The following is a 25,423-nucleotide window of genomic DNA, read 5'->3' as shown; positions in this document are numbered from 1 at the left end:
CAGGGCAGAGGAAGGTAACAAACGGGGAAGGGGTATGCGATGATGGACGGCGCATGTTATTTCAAGTGTGACAAGGGGAGGGAAGGGAGGGCTTAGGGTAGGGGGTGTCTTATCTGGGCTTTAGACAGACCTCTGGCTGTTGCCTGGAGGGCGCAACGGAGAGAGACGCTGATGTGACACTCCCTCTTCCAAAGCACCCTCATTCCTGTCCTTTTTTGGAAGGGTCTGCCTGCCCCACGGTTTATGGAACAAAGGGAAAAGCAAGGACTTTGGAGCCAAACAGATGGGAACTAAATCTCGGCGGGGTGACCTGGGGCAGGCACCCCTCTCTCTGAGTTGTTTCCTCATCAGGGGAGGAAAGCAGTGAGTAGGGTACGAGCCCCAGCCCGTGTCAGACACACAGTGGGGCCTCCTGCAGCCCCAGACGAGCCCCCTTCTAGCTTTGCTCTTCCCTCTTCTTCCCACCTACCCCCCTTTTTCTGGGAAAAAAGAAAAAGGTGACCAAGGGGTGATGATCAGGGTCTCAAGGAAGGACTGAGGGAGGCGGCCAGTGCCCTGGGGACACCAGCCCCGGGGAAGAGGGGGCAGATCTGCCTGTCCGACCTACAGAGACACCTAAGTCCCCCCGGGGTGGGACACGGACAGAGATAGGGTAGACCTAGGGAGGCCAGTCTGGGCCCCGTCACAGGAGCTAGCTAGGAGGGAGACATCTGCAGACAGACCACTAGGCCTCCGTGGGAGATGGTCGGGAAGAGAAAGGAAGGTGAGCGATCTGGCAGAGGGCATGTCCCCATTTCTATTTTTAATAAGGAGGCCCGGCAGACCCCGGGGGTGCTCAGGGGAAAGAAGGGGTTGGCTGGGGCCTTCCGCTCACCCCTTAAAACACCGCACCGCTGGTGCATTTACACTGTTCATCAAGAGCGTGTACTTTTGTAACCCTTAAAAAGAGGCACGTGAACATACGGGCTGTCAGACTAGATACTGTATTTTTGGAGTGGGTGGGGGGCTGGGCTGGGGGACCCGGAAGAATGCACCGGGATGGGGATGGGGACTGGGACGGCGGGCTGCACCCAATGCCCGTACTCCCGAGGGCTCCGCCAGAGGAGAGGATGGCGAAGGGGCAGCGGTCTGCGGGCGGGAAGCGCCTCGCACCTGCAGCCCCTCTGGCCCCACCCCTGCTCCTTTGCCCTAGAGGGGCCCGGGTGCCTGAGGGGCAGGGCTCGCCCAGGCCCCGCCCCTGCGCCCCCGTGGCCCCCGTGCTCCTGGCCTCCTGGGGCGGCTCGCAGTCTTCCGCCCCGCCCCTCCGCGCGTGACCTCGGCCCCGCCCCCGCGAGCCCCCGCCCCGCCCCCCCGCCCCCTGCCCCCGGCTCCTCTGTCACTTCCTGATTCCCGCTTCCTGCTTCCCAGAGGCCGGGATCCGGAGCCGCCCGAGGCCGGTGCCGCAGTCCCCGGCGTCCCCGGTGAGCGCGGCGGGCCGGGACTGGGGTCGCGGGCGGGGGACCCGGCTGGGCTGCGGGGGCGGGGCCGCAGGAGGCTGGGGTGGGGGTCGCGAGTCCGAGGAGCCCTTCCCCTCCGCGGCGCCCCACCCTCTGTCCCCACTCCCTGTGGCCACCCAGCCTGTCCCCTCTTGGTTCACCTTGGACCCCGCTCCGAAGGCGCCCTGGGATGCTCTGCGGCCGAGATAGGCGTCCTGACCACCCCCCTCCCCCCCGCCCAGTCCTGCCAGGCCCCCTGGGCCGGCCTGGGGCTCCCGGCAGCTCCCTGCACATTCCTGCAGGCACTGCACATTCCCTGGGGCTCGGAACTGGGGCCGAGTGCGGCTCCACAGAGGAGTCCTTTCCTGCCTCTTGCGGTTGTCCAACCCATCAGCCAACTTCCAAATCCTGGGCAGGAAGGAGCCTGCTTGCAACTGACTAGGACCCTCCGAGGAGCTTGCCCTGCTTTGGCACCTCTCACTTCCCCCACACATACCAGAGTCAGGGAGGGGCCTGGGTAGGGTCTCCGCAAAGCCCCTCCCCACTCAGCAGTGTGGGCCGGGGGTCAGTGCCCCCCCCCCCCCCCCCGATGTCACCTTAGAGGGGTGGCAGCCAGGGTCTGTCCCTGTGACCCCATTCTGTAACTGGAGAAACTGAAAGCCAAGAGGGTTACAATGACCAGGCCCCTGGTTGCATCCTCCCAACCTCCCTTCATGCAGCCCCTGGGAGGGATGGGGGTTGTTGGGGTGGGTGAGGGCTGATCCAGGCCTCTCCGCCCTGCAGACATGTCCTTCCGCAAAGTGGTCCGGCAGAGCAAATTCCGGCATGTGTTCGGACAGCCGGTCAAGAATGACCAGTGCTACGAAGATATTCGAGTGTCCCGTGTCACCTGGGACAGCACCTTCTGCGCAGTCAACCCCAAGTTCCTGGCGGTGATCGTGGAGGCCAGCGGTGGGGGTGCCTTCCTGGTGCTTCCCCTAAGCAAGGTGGGCCCCATCAGGGCTGGGGGAAGGACTGGAGACTCGGCCACACCTGCCAGGCCTATCTGCTCACTTCACATTCCGTATCTCGCCCATCCCCACACTGTTGGACAGGTGTCATAAACTACATTTATTGCCCAGGTGGTATTAGCACAGATGGAGAAAGTTTTTTATTGCCACCGAGGCAGAGTCAGGGCCAGAGGCAGAGGCAGAGGCAACAAACATTTCCTGCTCACCCTTGACTGCCCCTCTCATGCCCGCAGACGGGCCGCATCGACAAGGCCTACCCGACGGTGTGTGGACACACGGGACCCGTCCTGGACATCGACTGGTGTCCCCACAATGACGAAGTCATCGCCAGCGGCTCAGAGGACTGTACAGTCATGGTGAGGCACGGGGCTGTGGTTGGGCCCGGGTCACAGGTGTGGCTCGAGGCTGCGGGCAGCGGGGCCGAGCAGAGGCCTCCACTGGCATCCCCACCCCTCCCACAGGTGTGGCAGATCCCGGAGAACGGGCTGGCCTCCCCGCTGACGGAGCCGGTAGTGGTGCTGGAGGGGCACACCAAGCGAGTGGGCATTGTCACCTGGCACCCGACCGCCCGCAACGTGCTACTCAGTGCAGGTCTGCGCCGCCCGCCCCCACCCCCCCCCCCCCGCCCCTCTCTACGCACGGTTCCGGAGCCCCAAACCCTCGCCCGGGCCCATGTGACAGGTGGTAAAGCTCGACCGCAGAGGTCAAGAGGCCGGGTCTGGTCCCAGGAGGGTGGTCCAAGCCAGCCTGGTGGGCTGATGGCCCCCTGCCCGGCAGGCTGTGACAACGTGGTGCTCATCTGGAACGTGGGCACAGCGGAGGAACTGTACCGCCTGGACGGCCTGCACCCCGACCTCATCTACAACGTCAGCTGGAACCGCGACGGCAGCCTCTTCTGCTCTGCGTGCAAGGACAAGGGCGTGCGCATCATCGACCCCCGCCGGGGCACCCTGGTGGCGGTACGTGGCCCTGGAGGGCTAGGATGGTACTGGACAGGCCCAGGGGCTCTGTCGGGGTGCCGTACTGACCACTGTGTCCCCCGGACAGGAGAGGGAGAGGGCTCACGAGGGGGCCCGTCCCATGCGGGCCATCTTCCTGGCGGATGGCAAGGTGTTCACCACGGGCTTCAGCCGCATGAGCGAGCGGCAGCTGGCACTGTGGGACCCGGTGAGTGGCCGTGGCCAGCCTGAGGGGACAGGCTTGATCGAGACTTGGGCCCCACCCTGGGCAAGTAGGGCAGGAGTCACCCCGGAGAGAGGCCTGCGGTTCCCAGGTTCTCAGCCTAGCACCTGAGGCTCCCGGGACCTGGAACCCTGCCGACCCCTTCTGTCCTTGCCCCTTGCTCTCCAGCCTCCCCGACTGCCTCCAGCTTCCTCCGAGTCTCAGCCCACATTATTCTTGCCAACCGAGAGGCCATTCCCTCCTTTGCTTGCCTGTTCCCATCTGGCTGCCCTTCAGGACTCCGTGCAGAGGCCCCCTCCTCCAGGAGGCCTCCCAGCCCTTCCCCTGAAGTGCTCTGTCCCACAGCCCCGTGCTTCTGTATGGTGACCTCCACAAGTCCCTCTGAGACAGAGCTGGTGCTGCCTGGTGCCCCCAGCTGCCACGTGGTAGGGACTTTCTCAGCACTGGCTCAGTGGCCCGCAGTAGGCTAGGAAAGTGAGATCCTGGGAGTGGAGGGGATCCAGGAGGGTGGGAGAGAACCCGTCTGGTGTGGTGGGGGCAGTGCCAGCTGGCATATGAGGCTACTTGGGGCCAGTCCTGATGGGGGGCTGGGATGGTGAGGAGAGGCGGGGGAAAGACTCTGGCCTGACTGCCCCCCACCCCATGTGCCAGGAGAACCTCGAGGAGCCCATGGCCCTGCAGGAGCTGGACTCCAGCAACGGGGCCCTGCTGCCCTTCTACGACCCGGACACCAGCGTGGTCTACGTGTGCGGCAAGGTGGGGCTGGGCAGGCCTGACGGGGGGCAGGGAGGAAGGCTGCCCCTGCCTGAGCGCTGACCCCTGCCCCCTCCCCCACCACAGGGTGACTCCAGCATCCGGTACTTTGAGATCACAGATGAGCCCCCCTACATCCACTTCCTGAACACGTTTACCAGCAAAGAGCCCCAGAGGGGCATGGGCAGCATGCCTAAGAGGGGCTTGGAGGTCAGCAAGTGTGAGATCGCCCGGTAAGAAGGGCCTCCCAGGTGGCTGGCTCCAGCGGCAGAGGCCAGGCCATGGCGGCCGTCCAGGGTGAAAGGTCAGATCTTCGGAGGCTGCTCAGAGCAGGAACCAGCCCACAGCAGGGCCAGGGTCAGAGGTCAGAGTGTGGAGGGGCTGGGGCGAGGCCTGGGAGTGGAGAGTGCAGGGAGCCAAGGGAGCCAGTGAGGGGGAGGCTCCACCCATGGCTCCTCCCTCCCCCGCCTTTCCCAGGTTCTACAAACTGCACGAACGCAAGTGTGAGCCCATTGTCATGACCGTGCCAAGAAAGGTGAGGCCACCCGGTCCCCCGCCCACCCACTCGGGCAGGCGTGAGGTCTGTGAATGGGACACGGTTGAGTATGGATGTGGTCAGTGGGCTGGTCATACCCAGCCGGATGTTGGGCTTTGCCAGACAAGACAGGCAGGGCTGGGACAGGTTGAGCTGAGGCCCTGCTCCGGAAGAGCCACAGGAGATGGACAGGAGCCGGGCAGCCGTGGAGGGCTCCCTGTAGTAGGCGACACAGGGCCGACAGCATGGCTAGGGTGGGCATAAGCCAGGCAGGGGGAACAGAGGTGAGAATGGAGAGCGGACGGGAGTCTGGCTGTAGGGGAGACTCCCGTGAGGAGGGCATCAGTCCCGTGTGGCCTCAGATGTCCAGCCAAGAGCCTTGGACGAGCTTCGTCCTCCACTGAGTGAGCCGTTGTGCAAGCTTGGCACGTCCCAGGGAGCAGAGCTGTGAGGGAGGCTGACTTACTCGGCTCCCAGGATCCCGTGAAACCACGTAGCTGGCCCCTGCTTAGGAGTGTTGGGAAGGCTTCTAGAGGGGGTTGTTGGCGTGTCCCGAAGGGAAGTGAAATGACAGGTTTGTGCTTGAGAGAGGCCGCTGGAGGCCAGGCCATCAGAGGATGGGTTGGCAGGGTACAGGCCTGGAGGCCAAGGCAGCGATGAGAGGGTGGCTGCCCAGGGTCCCCATGAGAGGACCCTGACACCGGACCCCTGACTGATCCCGACCTCCCCCACCCCCTGCCCAGTCGGACCTCTTCCAGGACGATCTGTACCCTGACACGGCTGGGCCTGAGGCGGCCCTGGAGGCAGAGGAGTGGGTGAGCGGGCGGGATGCCAACCCCATTCTCATCTCCCTGCGGGAGGCCTACGTGCCCAGCAAACAGCGGGACCTGAAGGTCAGCCGGCGCAACGTGTTATCCGATAGCCGGCCTGCCGTGGCCCCCAGCTCGGCCCGCCTAGGAGCCTCCACATCCGCTGTCGCCACTCACACTACCGCCCCCAGCGGCGGCCTTGCCGGAGCCGGGGTACGTGCCTCACAGTCGGGGCGGTGTTGGGAAGCCCCAGGTGTCACCCTGGTCTGCTGTGTGCACCCGAGCCATTCGCCGCCTGTCTGCCGGGCTCAGGCCCCTGCCTGGTACATCTGGGGAGGGCTGCAGCTCCACAACACCTGACCGCCTATCCCCCCCACCCCCACTGTCCCTGCAGGAGGCTGGGAAGCTGGAGGAGGTGATGCAGGAGCTCCGGGCACTGAGGGCGCTGGTCAAGGAGCAGGGGGAGCGCATTGGCCGCCTGGAAGAACAGCTTGGCCGAGTAGAGAATGGGGACGCTTAGGACCGTAGGCCCAGGGGGTGCCACTCCCCCTCACCTCCTCCTCCACTCCCTTCTCACCCAGCCTCTGTTGGCAAGTCCCACCGCCAGCTGGCTGCCTCCTGCGCCTGCCCAGGGCCTCTCGGGCAGGTTCGGGGGCAGTCCACACCCTGTCCCATCCTGTGGGCCCAGGCTAGAGCCACCACCTGGCTCTTGTCATTGTTACCGTGGAGGGTTTTTGTACCAAGGCAAGCTTATACTCTGAGGGACCATCTCCCCCCCCCCCCCCCCCCGCCCAGTTCCCTGCTCCTTCCGCAGAGTAAGCGGGAGGCACAGGCTCTATATTTTCATTCCAAATAAAATTCTCTTTCTAAAAGCCAGGTTTGCCATTCTGCAAAGGGTGGGGCTGGGAAAGGAAGTCTGGAAGGCTGGGGACAAATGAGGCCCACGGGGATCCCAGATCTGAGGGAGGTCTGGGGGCCATGAGCATCCCCCACAGCCAGCGCTTCCCTGAATTCTGCCGAGTAGAGAAACTGAGGTCGCAGACCTGTGGACACCCGGGACGGCGTCCTGCTTTGAGCTGGTGCCATTCCTCCTTTTGGAGGCCCGGTCATAGGCCCCAGAGCCCAAGCGTCACCCGGCGAGAGACCTATGAGGCTCTGGTGTGGGTCAGGGTGGTCCCGAGAGGCCCAAGGCCCCCCACCAGGGGATATGGCAGGGAGTGTTGGGTGGGGTATTGTGGGCAGGAAGCGGAAGCGTCGAGTAACCCCCAGCTGCAGCTGAGCGCGCCAGAGCTCACTTCCACTCAGCACAGTCAGAGCTGGCGGTGGGCGCCTGAGCACTGAGGCCGGCGGACTGATGGTGAGCCCAGGAGCCCGCTGGGCCCTGCAGTGGGGGCGACAGGTCGGGGCTGGAACGTCTGGGCCCTGGGAGCTAAGGGAGGATTTCTCCCCCACGCCCCATTGGGGCCCACGGGCAGAAGCAGCCAGTCAAGGGCAGAGGCGGGAGACCCCGGGCGAGCGTGGGGCAGAAGCTGGGCCTTCCTCTCCCCTTACCACCAAGCTGCGCCTCCCTGGGATTCAGAGTGTGCCCCTAGCACCCCACTCCGGGCCTAGACCCCCTTCAAGAACCTTTGCTAGACCCTCTCTCTCACCTGCTCTGCTTGGGACCTGGGACCTGGGACCTGGGCAGAGCCTGCCTGCATCCCTGGAGCCCAGGCAGAGAGAGGGCCTGGGGCGCGCGAAGAGGAGGCTTGCTTGAAACCTCGGCACCCCTCCCCCCTCTGCCACCTCCCCCATCTGCCTTTTTCCAACCGCAGGCTTCCTCTGTTAGCAGCACCAGCCTCCCCCAGCCCCTGGCCCTGCGAACCTAAGGCCCCCAGGGGACGGGGAGTTGAGCGGAAGTGGTGCAGCTGGGGCAGTCCCACGTGTGGGAGGGAAGAGGGGCTTCAGGGGCCCCCATCCTGAGGCCTGGCCGGGTGGAGGCTAAACAGTTGTCCTGGAGGTGGTCCCTCCATCCCAGGCCTCAGGAAGAGCCAGCCCCGACAACCAGCCTCACAGGCCACCTCTCTCCAACACCCCACCCCCACCCCACGGGCAATGTGGACACTTTCAACCAGTATTAACTGAGCACCTGCTATGCGTGCTGGGAATTCAGTGCTGGAGCCGTAAGGATCCCTGTCTCCCTGCTGCTTACGCCGCTGGGGCAGAGACGGGGTAAACGGCAAGCACCTGCCGGCTGTGTGAGGAGCACAAGGAAGAGGAAAACAGAGCCAGGCTCGGCCAGGCGCGGGGGGAAGCGGCAGGGCAGTACTCCGGGTCAGATCGGGCCTCACGGAGATGGTCTGAGCCAAGGCGAGCCGGCAGCCGTGTGGCTCTCGGGGATGGGGCGTCTGGGCGGAGCGACCAGGCAGCACACGGTCCCCTGGCAGGCGCGGGCTCGTACAGGGCAGGTGGGGTGGCGAGGGCAGGGCATCAGAGGCTCCGTGGCCAGATCCCAAAGGACCGGGGCCCTGCTAAGGACTTGGGTTTTTCTGCTTGACTGTCCCCATTTTGCCCAAGAGGCAATTGAGGACCCAGGCACCAACTCCCCCCCCCCCCCCACTCCCCGCCCAGCCCCGGTGACGAGCCCCCGCCTGTCTCCCCGCAGGACCTGCCCTGTGCCCTAGGGCTTGGGACACTGCTGGCCCTGCCGGGGGTCCTGTGCTCGGGCAGCGGCGCCTCGGACGGCGAGGGCCCCAGCTCTGGCACGGTCGTGCTGCTGCTGCTCCTGCTGCTGCTCCTGCTGGCCACCGGCCTGGCGCTGGCCTGGCGCCGCCTCAGCCGCGACTCGGGGGGCTACTACCACCCGGCCCGCCTGGGCGCCGCCCTGTGGGGCCGCACGCGCCGCCTGCTCTGGGCCAGCCCGCCAGGCCGCTGGCTCCGGGCCCGGGTTGAGCTGGGGTCACCGGATGAGGACCCGGAGCAGCAGCAGGACGAGCAGGACGAGGAAGAGGACTACCACCTGGTTGGAGGCCTGGGGGAGACACAGTCCCGGGACGAGGACCAGCCATGCGGAGAGGGGCCCGGCCCAAGGCAGGCGGCAGAGCCCGCTGAGGAAGCACGTGACAGTAACGCCGACGGGGGCCTGGGCCTCAGCTCCCAGGGGCCGGCGGGCTCAGGGGGCAGCGCTGAGGCCCTGCTGAGTGACCTTCACGCCTTTGCTGGCAGCGCGGCCTGGGATGACAGCGCTGAAGCGCCCGAGGGCCAGGGCCTCCACGTCACCGCACTGTAGGAGCCCGCGTGGTGTCACATGCCCGTCGCCGTGCCTCTGCTTCCCAAAGCCGCCACGGCCGCTTGGACACAGCCTGCCCTGGACCCACTGTCGCCCACATCCCCAGATGGAGAGTCTCAGACTATCACTCCCCCACCCATCCGGTCCCCAGAGCCATGCATCCCTGTCCCCATCGGGAAGGCCACCCATCCCTATGGGCACTGGGCAGCCACCTTAAATAAAAGCCCTCCAGCCCTGTGGCTCTGTGGTCCTATAGCGACCCTTTCCATCTCTTAGCAGGGGCTCCTCCCGGCGCCACCCCACCCACTCCTGCCCCCAGAAATCCAAGTTCAAGAGCCAGGTCAGTGCCATGATTCAATATTTTAATTCGCTAAGGGCACAGCTCAACTGCAGGAGGCCAGCTGGGCGGCCAGGCCACTCCACTGACAGCCACAGCCTGTGGCCCTCTGTGGGCACGGTCCAGGGGCACAGCCACCCCCAACAGAGACACACTCTCACACACACTCACTCCTGTACTCTTGGACACACCTCCAGGCCTCTGGAACTGGCCCAGGGTCCCGCTTGCCCTCACAGCCATCCGTCCTCCTAGCGCCCAGGGCGCCCACGGCCCCTCTTAGACTTCTTGGTCCCTGAGGGGGGTCGGATGGGGAGGGGGGCAGAGCTCGAGGCTGGCGGTGGTGGTGGCAGGAGAGGAGGTAGAGGGGACTCCGTGGGCTCCAATGGGCCAGGGCTGGGCCGGAATCCCTCAAAGGGTGAGAATTTCAGGGGGCTGCAGGGAAAACCAAGGCTGAGTCAGCACCTACTGGCACTGGGGTCAGAGGGCCAACTTCCCCACCTGCCTGGGCACACAGACTATGAGGTCAGGTGCCCAGCCAGGCAGCCTGTGCCACGAGGGGTCCCCAGTGGTAGATGACAAAGCAGAGGCTAGCACTGAGATTCAGCCAAGGCAGCCCTGGGGTGGACGGGGCACAGCCAAAGCTAGAAGCGGCCTCCTGCTCCAGCTACACACTCCCTTCTGCCCTGTGGTACCTGACCGGGGTCCGGGGGCTACTGTTCAGGCGCCTGGGGGAGCGTAGCTTGGGCTGGAAGGAGAAGCCCTGCTTGCTGCTGTCCAGGACGGAGGGTGCCACGTACGTGAAGCCCTGGGAAGGAGGTGCGAGGCAGGGCTGGGCAACGCTCAGCATCCCCCACTCCTGAGCCACAATCCTTGCCGTGTCCCCATAACCCTCGGGCCCCAAAGGACCTCACCAGGAAGGCCTGGTTGGCGCTCTCACTGAGGGCCGTATCATCTGGACTGTCCACTGGCGTCTGCCGTGTGAAGTGGATGTCAAACTGGCTCACGTCCTCCTCTGACTGCTGTGAGCGACCCGAATGGGGAGAAGGGGTCAGGGAGCGTCCAAGATGGGCCCTCCACCTGCCCCCAGTCCGGCGGGACCTCCACTCACCAGACAGGGCCTGAAAGGGGGGTCTACGCGGCGAGCCAGGAGGTCATCCCAATTAATGTGTCGGAAGAAGGGGTGTCTCTGTGGGTAGAGTGCCCCCAAACACCACCATTTCACCCTCTTCGGCTCCCTCAGTAACTCCCTCTGCCCTAAGGCCCTGCCTGCCCCCTGTCCTTTGGGGGCTCAGCCCCGCCCTCTCCTGATGGTCCCAGACCCACCTGCACATCAGCAGCGTCTCCTGGGCCGCCACCCATCCGTTGGCTGGGATTCCGCTTCAGAAACTGCGGGGCGAGGGCAGAGGGTGAGGGTCTGGGGGATAGACACTGACTGTGTGCTCCCCTGTGTTCCTGGGGGCTGGCTGGGGCGGGGAAGGGTGGAGGAGGGAGAAGGCCTCTGGAGTTGGGTCTCCACCTACGGGCCACCCTAGGACTTCCAAACTTGGTCCAATGGGCCCTCTGCCATGAAGCCTTCGTAAAGGCACCTGGTCACCGGGATCACTCCAGGGCACTCCAGCAGGGATCCAGTCTCCAAACCCACCCTTCCCACTTTTATCCCTAATGATTGCCTTCGTGATGGGAGAGCAGCTAGCTCATCATGAACGTTTTCTTTGGCTGATGAGAACTTGGACTACAAATGTGTACAGGGTCAGCAGCTGGTCTACAACAGAGCTAAGGCACAAGCTCGGTGTCTTGGAACCCAAAGCAGGTGCCGCTTCATCCCAAAGGCATTCTGCACAAGTGGGGATGTCGCACAGCCCAGAGGACCCCGTACGGGGCCTAGAAGACATGGGGGCTGGACCAGGGGCAGGAGGGAGCCCAACCCCCCCCCCCTTTTTTTTTAAGTTTATTCATTTATTCTGAGAGAGAGAAAGAGAATCCCAAGCAGGCTCTGCACTGGGGCTCGAACTCATGAACCGTAAGATCATGACCTGAGCTGAAATCAAGAGTCTGGACGCTTAACTGACTGAGCGCCCCCAGGCGTCCCCGGAGCCCACCTTTTTGACGAGGTCCCGGGCATCCGGGGTGAGGTAGGGGGGCAGTGTCAGCTTCCCTTTGATGATCTTGTCCATGGTTTTCTTCCGGTTCTCCGCAGTGAAGGGTGGCTGGAGAAAGCAGACGGTGAGAGGAGACTTGCGGGCTTCACCCCAGGCCCTGCCCCTGGCCGGGACGGGGACCCCCTCCCACCCCTCTCCCCCCTCCCCTCCTCCCAAGGAGGCTGGACTTGCCGATCCAGTGAGCATGTCGTACATCAGGGCCCCCAGGCTCCACCAGTCCACCGCCCGGTTGTGGCCACTGCGCACCAGAATCTCAGGGGCCCTGAGGGGACGGGTGAAACCATCAGCCCGGCCAGGCCTTTCCTGGCAGTTCTCCCCACCCCTGGTCCCAGCCAGCTACCACCTACATGTACTCAATGGTGCCACAGAAGGTGTGGGTGACGGCGCCCTCATGGATCGACTCCTTGCAGAGTCCAAAGTCTGTCAGTTTGATGTGGCCTGGGGAAGATGTTGGAGAGGGTAGTCAGGGCCCTGGCTCACTGCACGGTGCTCCTCGGCCCTCCCGGCAGATTCTGACCCGCCTCGCAGCTGCGGGGGGGGGGGGCAGGGTGCACGCGCGCATGCGCACCCTGGCTGCTGAGCATGATGTTCTCAGGTTTGAGGTCCCGGTAGATGATGCCTTGGGAGTGCAGATGGCCCAGGGCCAGCGTGATCTCTGCCAGGTAGAAACTGCAGAGACAGGAGAGGGTGAAGGCAAGGGTAGGGGTGGGGCTTGCTCTGGGGAGAGGGGATCCCTGGAGCCCCTCAGGAGGGGCAAGAAGTAATACCTACCAGGCCGTGTCTTCCAGGAAGATGCCCTCTCGCTCCAGATGCGTGAAGAGCTCACCGCCTGCGACACAAACACGTCAGCAGCTGTGTGCTGGGAGCAAGTGCCTTCGCGCTCTGAATCTTGGTTTCTTCTTGGGGAGAGTGGGACTCATAATTCCGGCCCTACCTGCCTCACAGAGCTGCCGTGGGGATTCAATTCAATTCAGCAAACATCTACCGACGCCTACTCGGTGTCTGGCCCTGTGCTGGGTGAAGCTGGGGACACAGAGATGAAGAGACCCAGCCATTGCCCTCAGGACGCTCAGTCTAATGGGGAGACAGACATGCACACAGGTGCTCTAACATGCCAGACTGAGGCAACAGCTCCAAGAGCTTAACCCAAAAAATCTCACAGAGGTGGCAAAATTACTCCCAATGTGAGGGGACACAGCCCACGGTAGCAATGAGAATTAAGGGGGCGCTGAGACAGACACAGATGCTGGAGCTCACAGGGCCCATCTGGTGCAGATGGGACAGGGGGAGGGGTCAGGCCCCACCGCTTCGTGGCCAGCAGGGGGCACCAGGCCAAGGAGGCCAGGCTCATCTGAGCAGCTACAAGGAGCCATGACTGTGAGTGTTGGGGACGATTCCATGCCGACACGACGAGCACCCTGGGAGTTCGTGGAGGAGACAGTAGGAAGAGGGTGAGCTGAAGGCCTCAGGCCCGGTTTGGAAACAACTGTGACTCGTGCCCTCCCCTCAAGAGAGTGGAGATGATGGAGGACACTGCCAAGAATGAACCAGCTGGATCTGGGACCTGATGGGACACAGGGCACCCAGGAGAGAGGAGCAGGACATGAAGGGGTGGTGGATGTGGACAAAACAAGCCCCTGGGTTTCTGTACGAACTCCCACTGTTCCCGTCCACCCCCAATACAGGTGAGGGACACAAGAGGTGCTGGACAGACTTTTGCTGAATGAATGAATGGATGGATGGATGGATGGATGGATGGACGGATGGATGAAGGGATGGATGGACAGACGGATGGATGAGTGTGGGGGCCCCCTAGCCATTCTACACACCACATCTCTCCGGGCTTCCCCAGAGTTCCCAGTGCTTCCTGGCTGGTTCCCTGGCCCTGGTTCCCCCGCTGGGCCCGCGCTCATACCACTGAGGCACTCGAGGATGAGGTAGAGTTTGCCACCAGTCTGGAAGGCATAGGCCAGTTCCACAATGAAGGGGTGCTTCACTGACTCTAGAATGTTCCGTTCAGCCCGCGTGTGTGCTGTGTCCTTGGCGTTGCGCACAATTTTGGCCTGAAGAGGCGGGGATCACAGTCAGAAGGTAGGTGCCTCGGGCTCCTTTAGTCCCTCCAGCCATTATCCTTCCGCCACCCTGTCTCACTCCATTGTATTTTTTCACAATCCCGCTAACGACGGTCATCCTTCTCAAGGACTGATTTATCCTCTAGAGGTATATCTCCACTTTGGCACGGATGGCATTTGGGGCAGGTAATTCTTTGTTGTGGGTGCCGTCTTGTACATCGGAGGATGTTTGACAGCGTCCCGGGCCTCTACCTACTGGATGCCAGGAGCACCCTCTCCAACTGTGACTCAAAAATGTGGAAATTGCCACATGTCCCCTGGGAGGCAAAACAGCCCATAGGCGAGAACTACTATACAATAATATAACCGCAATGGACAATAAACCTGCAAATGCCCAAGACTGGCACCGTTTCCACCATCACGTTCACTAGTGTCTTCCCAAAGCCTGGAAGAGTGCATGGGGAATGGCAGCCACCGAGTAAGGATTTGCTGGCTGAACAAATGACTCACCTTCCTCAGGACTTTCATGGCATATATTTTTCCCAAATTGGTGCCCTGCACCTTTCGCACTTGGAACACCTGTAGGGCAGGGGAGACAGGATTAACCTCCCTCTCCATAGCCTACCTTCACAAAGCCCCACCCTAAAGCTCCGGCCTTGAGAGGAGAGGCCTAGGCCCACCCAAGGGTGGGGCAGGAGAGAGGTCAGGGGAGACTCTGAGAGGATTTGCCTTTCCCTCCTTTATGTTTTCACCCCAGAGATCTACAGAGGCTCTAGTGATCTACAAGTCTAATTTGTTTTGAGACCCTCTGCTGCTGCAAGACTGAGGCAGGGAGACCAGCAGGGGAGAAGGGCCAGTACCTTGCCATAGCCCCCCTTGCCCAGCACACGCAGCAGCTCAAAGCAGTGGGGCCCGATGCGCTCGGGGCCCAAGTTCACACTGGTCTCCGTTAACTCCACCTCCTCGCAGTGTCCCACAGGCCTATTGACGCAAGAGGTTAATGGGGGCAAGGCTCCAGTTCGCCCCAGCCCATTCCCTCCCTGCACACCGCACCCCACCCCCCCCCAACACAACCCACACTCACTCCAGGCCAGCCGCCCTCAACTCGCCATGGGGCCACACGTCCTGTGAGAAACCGAGGGGTAAGAGCCAAGGAAGGTACCAGGAGCCCTCCCCCTCAAGCTGGACTACTTGGCCCGGGAGAGGAGGGGGTCAGGAATGGGAGCTAGGGGGCGATGGGCCAGCACTGGGGAGGAGAGGCCGAGGGCAGAAAAGGGAGAACCAGGGGAAGGGCTGGGGACCTGGAAGACAGGTCGGGGTGGGTGAGGATGGGTCAGAACTTAATGGGGACCGGGATCTGAGACACCGGCTGGGGGGAAGCCAGCGCCATTCCACCGTTTAGGGGATGGGATCGGCTCCGGGATCGAGCCGCGCCCAGGAGGACCACTCACCGAGGGGCTGAACTCTGGCTCGCCCTCGCTGCCTTCCTCCGTCTCCAGGTCCAAGTCAAACACGGCCGCCATAGGGGCGCCGGCCCGGCGGGCCCCTCGGCCCTTGCTCGGCCGCGCTCGGACTGACAGTCCGGGGGGCGGAGGGTAGTCTGTACATCATCACTCCGCGACCGAGGCCGCGGCGGCGCGCGCCGATGACGTAGGGAGCTTCCCCCTCCCTCCCCCAGAACCGCTTAGTCAAGGAGGGGAGAAAAGATGGCGCCCAGCGCAAGGCCTCTCGGGAACCGGCTTAATTCTCTTGGGCGGGACCTTCTCAGTCTTGCCAGCCCTGTTCTCCCGGGGCGGCACCGGACAAGGGCTACCTGGAAGGCGCTCATCTTGGTTCTGGGGAGAGTTTGAGTGTGCCTGGGACAGAGGCACAGGCAGGTATGGCTGTAAACTTAACTCCCAGCCCCGTTCAAGCCGTGCGCTGGCTGCATGGCTGGGTGGCTGGGTGCTGGCTGGGTGGCGAAAGGCAGGTCGCGTCTCTCTGTTCGGTCCTGAAAGAGAGGTAGCTGCATCTCAGTCCCCTTAACGTGCCACCTGACTCGAGGACCCTGCAAGTCAAAGCATATACTGGGTGACGACGGCTCCACGCCCAGGTCAGGCTGGGCTTTTTTGCCAGCTTCTTGCCAGAAAGGATTTGGGTTTCATTGATCCACCCGTAAATACGGGCTTGTGTTGAAGTTTGCTCCCATGCCAATTTAAGTACATTTCTTAATTTTGCTACTGGTACAGAATAGATGCTTAATAAAACTTGGTTAAAAGAATGAATGAATGAATGAATGAATACACCAAACCGGGTCTGTGACTTTAGATTTGGGCATGGATTCTTGTTGGGGTTCTGGGCGGGGGGATGGGGGGGGTGGGACGTGAATCTGGGCCACACCAGGTCCTGGATTGCTGGAGGTCTGATTGCTGGAGGCTGTCCGGATGTACATTCCAGGTGGATGGGGAGGTGAAATGTGAACTCAGATGGACAGAACTCAGGAGTCTCCAGGCTGGAGGAGGTTTTGTCTGGTTGGATGTGGCCCTCTGTTGAATCCCACCCTCCACAGACTCTCAGGTTTGGGTCCCGTTGTGGGTGACCATGGCAGGCCCCCGCTCGTGGTCAACCCAGAGGCCCGGCCGGTGTGGTGTTTTATCCTTCGCTCCAGATGCTATAGGTATCCCGTAGCCACCTCTCCCTCCTCCCTTCCCCACCTCCCATCTAGCTGAACCTGAGAGGTGTTGTCCAAGTCACAAGAACCAGATACCACATACTTCATTAGTCTAGAAGCCTTTATTTGGAGAGGGATGCTTGTGGAGCTGGCCACAGCTCCTGTGCTGTACAGAGGCAGAGTTATTAAAACAGCCTCCCCTGAATTAGGAAGGGAGTGTAGACTCTCCTCTGCCAATGCTAGTTATGCCAGAGGCCAAAGCACCAAAGCTTGGTGGAGAAGGTGCATGCTGCATGGGAGAAGGCGTTCGCTCGTCTTAAGGCCACATACGAGTGAGGGCGGGGAGGTGAGTGGGGTTTAGAAGCTGAGTGGGCACATGAGGCTTAGGAGAAGTGGAAACCTGAATCTTGTATCTCGTCCCTTGATCCTCTGTCTACTGTGGTATGACCTTGAGGCAATGGTTGCTCCTCCCTGGGCCTGTTTCCTCATCTGTAGAATGGGGCAGTAGTGTCTGCCTGGAGAGGAGACGGTTACTGCTGACCCCAGGCCACCTGCTTCTACCGCTCAGGCCAAATGAGGCAGGCCGGGCACTGCCGAAAGTTGTCAGCAGGCTCTAGAGAGATCCTGGAATTTGCTAAGTGAGGGGTGAGAGGAAGAGGACAGGGTTTAGTCTCAGGTTTTCATAGGATTTGTCCAAGGCCAGGGGCCAGCCAGCGTCTGTGTTCCTGTAGGCTGCAGGAAGAGAGGCAGACCTGGAGGGATGACAAGGATGGGCTAAGTCTGGGCCTCTCTCACCTCCCTGGGGCAGGTGTGCGTGTGTGTGTGTGTGTGTGTGTGTGTGTGTGTGTGCAGCTGCTGTTGCTTCTCCACGGCTAGAGTCTTGGGACAGGATTGGGGCCTTCGGGCTGAACTAACAGCAAAAGGGGCCAGTGGCCCCCCCAAGATACTTTCTTTTGTGGCCCTCAAGCCAGGATGCCTTAATGTCAAATGGCCCTGCCACTCTGGAACAGACCTGAGGCCTCCGACTGAGCCAGGCCAGAATTGGGGCAGGGCTATAGGAAGAGAGGCACTATTTGAAGTGGGACAGGAAGTGGGCAACAGGGTAGTGGGGCCCATCGATGCCCAGACCCTGGCAGAGGCCCAGCAGGCGGAGACGAGCCTCAGCCAGGCTGGGCCCAGCACAAGCCACACTGCAGTAGGGCTCCTCGTATTCACCAGGCACCAGGACCTCCTCCAGCAAATTGAAGCGCAGCAGGCCTTGGTCATGAAGAGCCTGCAGGGTCTCACGGCTGGCGGTGGAACTCAGAGTCTGAAGGTGCTGGGAAGCCAGGCACATGACGCCCACCAGGTGGCCACGGGCACGTGGGTGGCTGGGCAAGGCAGGCCGCAGGCCACAGGCCACCATAGCTGCAGCCAGCAGCAGGTCCACACCATAGAGCTCCAGGATCCAGTCTCTCAGGTAGAAGCCACCCATCCGAGGGTTGATCTCGATGAGTTTCGGCCCGGCCCTGGTGAGCTTGAGCTCCACGTTGAAGACCCCATCCAGCAGCCCGCAGCCCAGGCAACAGCGGAAGGCTGCCTGCACCAGCTGTGCCTCCTGCTCCGGTGCCAGCCCAGTGGGCATGCAGGCTGCCGTCTCAGTGAAGCCAGGCAGCCTCGTGGGGCCATTGTCGGAGACGAAGGCGGCCAACAGTCGCCCACCATAGACCACCAGATCCACATCGTGCTCGGTGCCCTCAATGAACTCCATCAGCAGCATGGCATTCCCCCAGCCCAGCCCGATGCCGGGGTGGTCGGCCTCACCCTGCAGGTCGCGGGTGATCCGGGAAAAGTGTTCGTGGCACTGCGGTGCGTCCTCCACCAGCCGCACGCCCACTGCGCCTGCCCCAAACTCCAGCTTCATGACGCCCGGCAGGGGCACCTGGTGGACGGCCCTCTCCACATCGGCCTCGCTCTCCAGCGGGCAGCAGGGCACGGCGTGGAGGGAGGGCGCGGGCCAGGGCGGGCCATGGCAGCGCAACAGGTGCAGCTGGGTGCAGCTCTTCTGCTTGGCCAGGCGCATGGCAGCCGGGGGGCTGCAGGGCAGACCCAGCTCCTGGCAGAGCAAGGCCGTGAGTACTAGGCAGTCGTCCCAGTAGGAGAAGCAGCCATCGAGCTGCAGGCCACGTGCCCGCACCAGTTCCGCCAGCAGCCGCGCATTCTCTTCGTCCCTCCGGTGCTCTGTCACATCAAAGTGGATGAAGGTCTGCACCAGTTGGGATGCAAAGTGGTTGGGATCCGACTCCACTAGGTGCAGCTGCAGAAACCACCAGAGGGCAACACACCCAGGTCAGCCTCTGCTGGACGCTGGGGAGATAGGATGGGGCCACGAACGTGGTTCTGGCCCTCAGAGGCCACGGAATCACCGGTTCTAAGTGCTCAAAAAACCATCTGTTGATGACTGACTAAACGGAAGGTGCAGAGATAACACACTTAACCCAGCCTGAAGGGGAAGGAAGGCATCTCAAAGGAGGCAATACTTCGGTCGGGAGCTGAGTAAGAATCAGCCAGAGGAAAGATGGCAGGAGGGAAAGGGTATGATCTGAGTGGGCAGGGGCTGGAGCAAAGAGAGAGAGAGAGAGAGAGAGAGAGAGAGAGAGAGAGGGCTGCTGGGCTCATTCTCACTCTGACCAGAGCTTGTAGGGGAACCACCAGGGTTAGGGTTTGGGACAGGTGGTCTGGTGGCTTTGGGCATCATGTTCTTGGCCATTATTCACCCAAAGAGTTCTGACCTTCAGGGGGTGCCCACAAAGGAATCCAGTGGGGCCCTGTGCCCCAAATCTCACTGCCCGCTGGGGGAACACAGACACAAAGCAGCGCGTAACCAGGGCAGAGAGAGCTCCTGGAAGAGAGGGGAGGGTGGCTGTCTGCACAGTAACACTAGGCGGCGGGAGGAGTGGACATTCCAAGTGGAGAACACCGTGTGCAAGGCAGGGAGTGAAAAGACGTGGGAATGGCTGGGGGGGGAATTTCCTAGGGCGCGTCGTACTGCGGAAGAGGGAAGAGGAGGCCACTGTGGTAGATTAGGGCCACAAAGAACCTAGACATTTGGCCTCTGTTTTATCTGTTCAGTGCAGATAAGAATGTCTGCGCCGCCTGCATGGCCCCGGATTCTGTGATGTGAGGCCACTGCTCTGAATCTGATTCGCGATGTGTAAGCTGCTCCCCAGCACTCTCCTCACGCCCTCGGGAATCCAACCTCGAAGGGTCTGCCCTTCCTGCAGCATAGGGCCAGGCTCCTCAGCCTGGCATTCGGGGTCCCGGTTCTGATACTAACACTGAATGACCCCCTCCCCCCACCCCCTCCAGCCCTTCAACGCTGGTTTCTTTTTGCCCCGAAGGGCTCTATGCCCTCCCGGGGGACCTCTTACACCCGGCTGGAGCAGAACGTGACCAGAGGCCAAAAAGTTTAGACTTCTAATCTTGGGCGGGGCGGTGGGCCCCACCCCTGCTCCTGGGCTCTACAGCCCCCAGCGGACACGCCCGGCTCAGGCTCCGCCCCTAGCGGTGCTGGCCCCGCCCCCAGAGCTCACACCGCCCCCGCGCCCAGGGCACCGCCTCCACCTCCACGGAGGCCCGGGGGTCAGGCCCGGCCCCGCCCACCTTGAGCCCGTAGTCGCGCGCCGCCTCCCACACGAACTTCTTGCTGACGCCGCCCGCGCCGATCAGCAGCAGCTGCTTGCCCTCCATGAGGCAGTGCGCCGAGCGTCGCAGCATGGTCTCCACGAGCGGCGCGGCCGCGGCCTCCCGGGCCGCCGGCTGCGAGCGCTGCGCGGCCCACAGCCCCTCGAGCGCACCGCACGCCTCCAGACACAGGCCGCAGTTCAGCTCCAGGGCTACGGGGGTCAGCGCGCGGTCTGCCACAGTCAGCGCGAAGTCTACGCCTGGGCCGGGGCGGGAGGACGCGCGGGCTCAGCGCCGCCTGCCCTCCGGCCTCGACCCTCGACCCCCGCCCCCGGCCCGGGCCGCCCGCGCTCACCGAGGAAGTCAGTGCGGGCCCGGCGCCCGCCGCGCTGCTCAGCGCTCAGGCCGGCCTCCAGGGCCAGCACGGCGGCCAGCGCGGCCTCGGCCGCTGCCTTGACGCGCCGCCGCACGACCGCCACCTGCGTCGCTTCACCCAGGCCGCACCGGGCCAGTGCCACCTCCAGCGTCTGTGGCAAGGAGCTCCGGTGCCGCAGAGGCCGGTCCTCACGGCCCACACTGCACACCACCTGGGCAGGGTGTGGCTGAGGGTGTCGTCCGAGAGCAGCCCTCCCAGGACTGACACTGCCCCCCCACCCCCGCCCCTGCACTCCTACCCCGGTGCCCGGAGATCCAGGCCAGACCTCTCACTGCGCATTCAAGTAGCCCAGTCCTCCTTTGTGACTTACGCCGCACAAGCCACTTTCCCCTGCCACTGCCCATCTGGTCCTTCACACCCTGAGGGGCGTCTACCCAGGCTTCCGGGCCCAGCTAGGGTCTCTGTTCCCTGAAGGCTCCAAGCCTACTTGCTGCTGCCAGCCCCGGGGGCCCGTGCCACCCCGCTTGGTTCAGAGCTATGCTCCCCGGAGGGTCCTCAAGCTGCCCTAAGTTCCCCAGCTTGGAGGCCCCCTCCTAAAGGGCCCTGGACACTGGAGGTTCAGGGACCCTCCGTCAGCCCCTTCTGTGGGCAAGAGCTCCTTGGGAATAGGATTCAGCCCTGGGCCCTGGTGCCTAGTATGGAGTATCCGAGCTCCTGATGGAGGAAGGGTGCAGGAAGGGGAGGGAAAAAGCTTCAGACCCAGGGGTCCTCCAGGACACCATCAAGGTTCCCCCCAAAGATTTTGTCCTCTCTCTACCCAGGGGCCCTCAGCAGCTCATTGGAGCTGGGCTGGGTTGGGCTGGCCTGGGCTGTGGCAGCAGGGTCAGGACCTGAACCTGGGCCACACTCACCTTGCTCAGCAAGGGCCTGTCACCCTGTGTCCGACATACCACAGCACAGATCCGCACAGCCAGCTCAGGGCCAGGTGGGGGACTGCCTGGGGAAAGACATGAAGCCTGAGCCCAGCACAGAGCAGCCAGGAGGCTGAGCCGGCACCCACTCCTGGCTGGCCCAGGTGGCTCTCACCTGGGAAGGGCAGCCGGGCAGGTGGGCACACAGCCTCCACCAGGACACTCTCCTCCTCCTCCAGCTTCTCCAGCAATGCCAGCACCGTGTCGACCACTGTGCCCAGCTCCTTTTGCGAGTACAGACGCAGTGCCTGCCGCCCCCGCCAGCGCCAGCCACTGAGCTTCACGGCCACCTGCAACAGGGAGGGGAGGGGGCCCTCCTTACCACCCCACGTACGTATGGGGTGGGATGCTCACACGTAGGATCCAATGTGTAAACTGAAGTAAGAAGGCAAGGGGTCGCCACAGAGATAGGCCAGCAGCGGGACCCCAGGTTGGGGACAACTTCCCAGCAGGACTTGGTAACCATCCGCGGGTCCCATCCTGCTGGCATCTGCACAGACCTCGGAGGCAGGAACCTGTTACCTGCAGGGCATCACCCAAGGCCTCGGAGTGCAGAAAGGCCTCTACTTCCTCCTTCACCAGTGTCTCCTGGCCCTCTTTGCCACTCAGCTCCACCAGCCGTAGTCCTGGGCTGGCATCCCCTACCCGCAGCAGTGCTGGTGGCTTGTAGGTGAAAGCCAGGGTAGCTGGCACAGCCACGCCACCCTGCTGAGCCAGCAATCTCCTGGTCAGCAGCCTGTCTTCCAGCAGCCGGGCCAGCTCAGCTGAGGCTCCTGTGGGGCAGGTCAGGTCACGGGCAAGTTCAGCTGCCTCTCGACCCCGGCCAGGTCCCAGCCCCAGGCCCGCCAGGAAGTAGGTGGCTCGGCGTGGGGGGACAAAGTCATCCAGGAAGGTCGAGCCCCCCGGGTAGAAGCTCACGGCCTTGGAGACCAGCAGGACCGACTCGCCCGGCTGCCCAGGTGCTGGCACCTTCATCAGCCAAGCAGGGGACAGGCAAAGGAGCATGTTTCCTGTGGGCAGAAGGAGGACGGCTGCCGGCCAGGGAAGGCTTAATGCCCCCAAGCCCTCCACCTCCAGCCCAGGGACCCCGGGTAGTAGGGGGCAGCTGCTCCCAGAACCCACCCCCACTCAGAGCATGGCAGCTGGCCCAGTGGCATGCAGGCAGTTGCCAGGGTCAGTGGGTATTTTGGGATGTGGCCGGGCCAGGGCAGGGCTGCCCTTTCTACAGGAGGGGGTGTGGGAACTTGGGCACACACTCACCCGGGCTCTGGACCCCTCCTTCCAGCAGCACGGACAGAAAGGTGCTGGGGGATCCCAGAATGCATAAGGTCACCTCCGCACCAGGGCAGCCTCGGGAGTGGAAAGAATGTGGCCAAGCTCAACAGGGGCTCCCCCCCATATCTTTCTGCCTACCCTCCCCTGTTCCATAGCCCTGCCCTCTTCTTAGGCCCCCAAGTCCTTCCCAGAGTGGGATGAGAAGAGTAGAGAGGACAGAGAAGAGACTGGAGAGAGAAGGGGCGCTGCCTGCCCCTCCCACCCCGTGAGGGTGGCTCCCTTCTCTCTGCAGCTGGCCTGGAAGATACTGGAGGCTGGGTGACCGGAGACCTGGGTTCTAGCCTGAGCTCTGACACTGATTTTCTCTGTGACCCAGGGCCCCCATGTCTCAGTTTCCCAGTGTGTGATCCCCAGGAGAGCCCAGTCTGTGATTTTCATGTCTTCTACCTGCGAACCCCTCTGTCCACAAAACCTTTGTGGCCATCTAGTATATTAAACAGATAAAGCAGGGGAGAGGTCTTGAGTCCCAACTGTTAGCAGCTCCCAAGGCACTTCTATAGAAGGTTTCGCCCCACAGAACACGGATTACAAATCCCATGGCTGGGTCTTCTGGGATACGAGGGAGGTCTGGATCTCTGCTTTACTGGTGCCAGATGCCCTTTGAGACAATACTTGCCTGCCCAAAGTTTACTGGCCTTGCTTCCCTGGCTTCAGATCCAGACAGAGCCTGGGGGAAGGGGCTGACCTTGACAGGGATGGGAAGCAGGCCGGGCTCAGGGTGCCTCCCTCCCCCTCCCAGGGATACACCCCTCCACGGAGCCCTCGGATACCTGTGCGGGGCACCTGGCTGCGGTCCTGGGTCTCCGGCAGGCCAGCTTGCTGAAGACAGCTCTGGAGGAGGCTATAGTGGTAGACGGTCCACGCCCGGGCCTCCGCTCCCTCGAGGGAGCCCTTGCAGTCCAGGCCCACGTCATGGCGCCAGGAGCCAGAGAAGCAGCCTGGGGGTGGCAGGCCAGCGCCTCCTCCCCATGGGCCCTCCTCTTCCTCCAGGTCCTTGGAGGCCAGCGGGCAGTCCCACGCGGGACCCAGTGGATCCAGAGAGAGCTGAGAGGGGCAGAAGTGGTGGGTCTTGGGCAGAGTGGGCAAAGGACACATTAAGTCACCCAAGGGTACAAGCCCGCCACGCTCCTGACCGTGGGTGATGTTTGGGGCAGACACTGTCCTAGGAACCAGGAGAGGATGGAGTCGGATTAGGGGATGGAGGCCTGTGCCCAGGAGCAGGCAGGTGGGAGTGCTTTGTAAACCGTAGGTGCAGTGCCCCGGGGAGGGAGGGGTGGGTAGAAAGCAACGTGCTGCTGGCTGGACCACTGCCCCCCATCCCACGCCAAGGTCTGCCCTAGCTTGGTTCACAGGACCAGAGGTTTTGGTTTGTTTGTTCATCAAGGCAGTCCTGGCACGCCATAGCTCCTCAACAAATGTTGACTGAAGAAGAAATGAACAAACGAGCCGAGCGATCACTCTCGAGCTGCTCATTTCTCTCTGCTTGTCCGTAACCTGCCATCACAGAGTTCTGCTGAGGCCTAAATACGTAGATAGATCTGGTCCACTGCCATCAAAGTAGGTCTTGAGGACCTACTGTGTGCCCAACCCGGTGCTAGGCATTGGCAGGGGAAAAAGCCGGTGCCCTTTTTACAGATGTTCTGAGTCATGGAAATGCTTTCTTTGGGTGAAATTTTACACCCCTGCCCCTCTCTGAGTCTGGCTGACTCCCACAGGAGGCTGCTCAGAGGCTCAGTGTGAACACAGTGGGGGACACAGGTGGGCCTGTCCTCCGGGGGACAGGCTGGGCTACCTTGTGAGGTTCCTTTGGGCTCTGTGGGGGCCTGGCATCTGCCCTGTCCCACCCCAGGATGCCAGTGAGGCTTGGACCACAGTCATGGGGAGACAGCGTGCTGTGGCCCTGGAGGGCAGGTCTGGGCCCAAGACCTGGGCTTGAATCAGAGCTAACCAGTGCCAAATTCGGAGGCTCGTGCCTTCTCTTGGAAGGTGTGCTCCCTGAGAGCCCAGACTGTGTGTTCACTGATACATCCCCACCCCCAGAATGGTGTGCACAGATGTACGTGCACAATAAATGTTGCAGGATGAATGGGTGCGTGCCAAAGGGGACCAACAGTGCCCATCCCCAGGGCTGATGGGGGAGCGCCTGGCACACAGAGCTGGGAGGCAGCAGGGGTGTGTGCGGCTGGTCGCAGGCCCCAGTCGTCTGCACGGGGGTGCCCCCAGGGTTAGGCTGTTGGATGCCAAACTCTGCCCTCTGAGCCCTCCCTCTGGCCAGGGGCTTGGGCCTTTGGGGGGAACGACCGGAGGATACTCACCATCTTACAGGTGGGGTGGCTGGCAGACTAATGGCAGAGACAAGGGGAGAGAGACCAAGGCGGGAGTCAGGGCAGCGGGGTCTGTACCCCACTGCCCAACCCCTAAGACGGGAAGAGAGGTGGCCGCCACGGTGCCTCCCCCTCACCCCCGTCCCTGACAACAGGTGTCCAAGGCTGCCCCACCTCCACCCCAAGGAGGCGGTGAGATTTCGGCCTCCGGGACCCCACGGATCCTGCACCCCTGAGCTCACACATCGCGGGCTGAGCCAGGGGGCGCTGGGCCCTTCCAGCGGGCGGCGCGCTGGGTCCCCGAGGCCCCTGCCCCCGCAGCCCCGCTCCCTGGCTCTCCCCGGGGGCGCGGGCAGGAGCCGGGGTACCTGGAGGGCTCCCTGGCTCTCCCCGGGGCGCGGGCAGGAGCCGGGGTACCTGGAGGGCTCCCTGACTCTCCCCGGGGCGCGGGCAGGAGCCGGGGTACCTGGAGGGCGGCGGCGGCGGCGGCGGCGGCGGCGGCGG

General features: G+C 62.9%; 4 protein-coding genes across 11 annotated transcripts; 2 read left to right on the top strand and 2 right to left on the bottom strand.

The window, feature by feature from the left end:
- The first annotated feature begins 1,329 nt into the window (after positions 1–1,329).
- CORO1B (coronin 1B) lies at positions 1,330–6,617 on the top strand. Its single transcript, XM_040465697.1, has 11 exons — positions 1,330–1,460; positions 2,259–2,461; positions 2,719–2,841; positions 2,947–3,076; positions 3,263–3,444; positions 3,533–3,652; positions 4,322–4,423; positions 4,508–4,653; positions 4,898–4,955; positions 5,699–5,977; positions 6,159–6,617. Exons 2-11 carry the CDS (start codon positions 2,261–2,263, stop codon positions 6,282–6,284), a joined length of 1,467 nt encoding a protein of 488 aa, XP_040321631.1. The 5' UTR covers positions 1,330–1,460; positions 2,259–2,260; the 3' UTR covers positions 6,285–6,617.
- A 374-nt stretch (positions 6,618–6,991) lies between these two features.
- PTPRCAP (protein tyrosine phosphatase receptor type C associated protein) lies at positions 6,992–9,271 on the top strand. The gene is made up of 2 exons (XM_040465700.1): positions 6,992–7,121; positions 8,409–9,271. Exons 1-2 carry the CDS (start codon positions 7,119–7,121, stop codon positions 9,030–9,032), a joined length of 627 nt encoding a protein of 208 aa, XP_040321634.1. The 5' UTR covers positions 6,992–7,118; the 3' UTR covers positions 9,033–9,271.
- Positions 9,272–9,373: 102 nt separating this feature from the next.
- On the bottom strand, positions 9,374–15,195 carry RPS6KB2 (ribosomal protein S6 kinase B2). 3 transcript variants are annotated; one of them, XM_040465690.1, is made up of 15 exons: positions 15,052–15,195; positions 14,685–14,725; positions 14,461–14,581; positions 14,111–14,179; positions 13,444–13,591; positions 12,300–12,357; positions 12,097–12,197; positions 11,876–11,966; positions 11,700–11,790; positions 11,469–11,576; positions 10,693–10,755; positions 10,478–10,555; positions 10,281–10,385; positions 10,062–10,174; positions 9,374–9,801 (listed from the first exon to the last, which is right to left on the bottom strand). In XM_040465690.1, the coding sequence occupies exons 1-15, from the start codon at positions 15,121–15,123 to the stop codon at positions 9,618–9,620; spliced, it is 1,443 nt and encodes a 480-aa protein (XP_040321624.1). In that variant the 5' UTR covers positions 15,124–15,195; the 3' UTR covers positions 9,374–9,617. The 3 variants fall into 3 exon arrangements, with proteins under 3 accessions (XP_040321624.1, XP_040321623.1, XP_040321625.1); XM_040465689.1 differs by having other exon boundaries at positions 10,281–10,388; positions 15,052–15,194; XM_040465691.1 differs by lacking the exons at positions 14,461–14,581; positions 14,685–14,725 and having other exon boundaries at positions 10,281–10,388; positions 15,052–15,194.
- Positions 15,196–16,353: 1,158 nt separating this feature from the next.
- CARNS1 (carnosine synthase 1) lies at positions 16,354–25,417 on the bottom strand. Of its 6 annotated transcripts, none has more exons than XM_040465682.1 (10): positions 25,386–25,417; positions 24,911–24,937; positions 23,366–23,639; positions 22,521–22,610; positions 21,783–22,270; positions 21,376–21,550; positions 21,201–21,286; positions 20,269–20,500; positions 19,893–20,173; positions 16,354–18,546 (listed from the first exon to the last, which is right to left on the bottom strand). In XM_040465682.1, the coding sequence occupies exons 2-10, from the start codon at positions 24,911–24,913 to the stop codon at positions 17,320–17,322; spliced, it is 2,856 nt and encodes a 951-aa protein (XP_040321616.1). In that variant the 5' UTR covers positions 24,914–24,937; positions 25,386–25,417; the 3' UTR covers positions 16,354–17,319. The 6 variants fall into 6 exon arrangements, with proteins under 6 accessions (XP_040321616.1, XP_040321618.1, XP_040321617.1 ...); XM_040465684.1 differs by having other exon boundaries at positions 25,337–25,414; XM_040465683.1 differs by lacking the exon at positions 25,386–25,417 and adding an exon at positions 25,288–25,339.
- Positions 25,418–25,423: the final 6 nt, after the last annotated feature.

Source organism: Herpailurus yagouaroundi, unplaced genomic scaffold, assembly GCF_014898765.1.
Source record: "Herpailurus yagouaroundi ecotype Mexico unplaced genomic scaffold, PumYag 569, whole genome shotgun sequence".
Lineage (NCBI taxonomy): Eukaryota > Metazoa > Chordata > Mammalia > Carnivora > Felidae > Herpailurus > Herpailurus yagouaroundi.
Note: the sequence above shows the minus strand (reverse complement) of the source record. Positions and strands in the feature narration are given on the sequence as shown.

What these genes read in the sequence shown, in the direction of transcription:
- CORO1B (XM_040465697.1), top strand. Translation starts at nt 2,261, where the DNA reads ATGTCCTTCCGCAAAGTGGTCCGGCAGAGCAAATTCCGGCATGTGTTC. An exon ending in TGGTGCTTCCCCTAAGCAAG is followed by an intron (nt 2,462 to 2,718) that starts GTGGGCCCCATC and finishes TCATGCCCGCAG; the next exon opens with ACGGGCCGCATCGACAAGGC. An exon ending in CAGAGGACTGTACAGTCATG is followed by an intron (nt 2,842 to 2,946) that starts GTGAGGCACGGG and finishes CCCCTCCCACAG; the next exon opens with GTGTGGCAGATCCCGGAGAA.
- RPS6KB2 (XM_040465689.1), bottom strand. Translation starts at nt 15,123, where the DNA reads ATGGCGGCCGTGTTTGACTTGGACCTGGAGACGGAGGAAGGCAGCGAG. An exon ending in CATCCTCGAGTGCCTCAGTG is followed by an intron (nt 12,358 to 13,443) that starts GTATGAGCGCGG and finishes TTTGTGTCGCAG; the next exon opens with GCGGTGAGCTCTTCACGCAT. An exon ending in GAGACGCTGCTGATGTGCAG is followed by an intron (nt 10,556 to 10,692) that starts GTGGGTCTGGGA and finishes CTCTACCCACAG; the next exon opens with AGACACCCCTTCTTCCGACA.
- CARNS1 (XM_040465682.1), bottom strand. An exon ending in CAGCCAGGTGCCCCGCACAG is followed by an intron (nt 22,611 to 23,365) that starts GTATCCGAGGGC and finishes TCCACTCCCGAG; the next exon opens with GCTGCCCTGGTGCGGAGGTG. An exon ending in TGCCCGGCTGCCCTTCCCAG is followed by an intron (nt 21,287 to 21,375) that starts GTGAGAGCCACC and finishes GTCTTTCCCCAG; the next exon opens with GCAGTCCCCCACCTGGCCCT.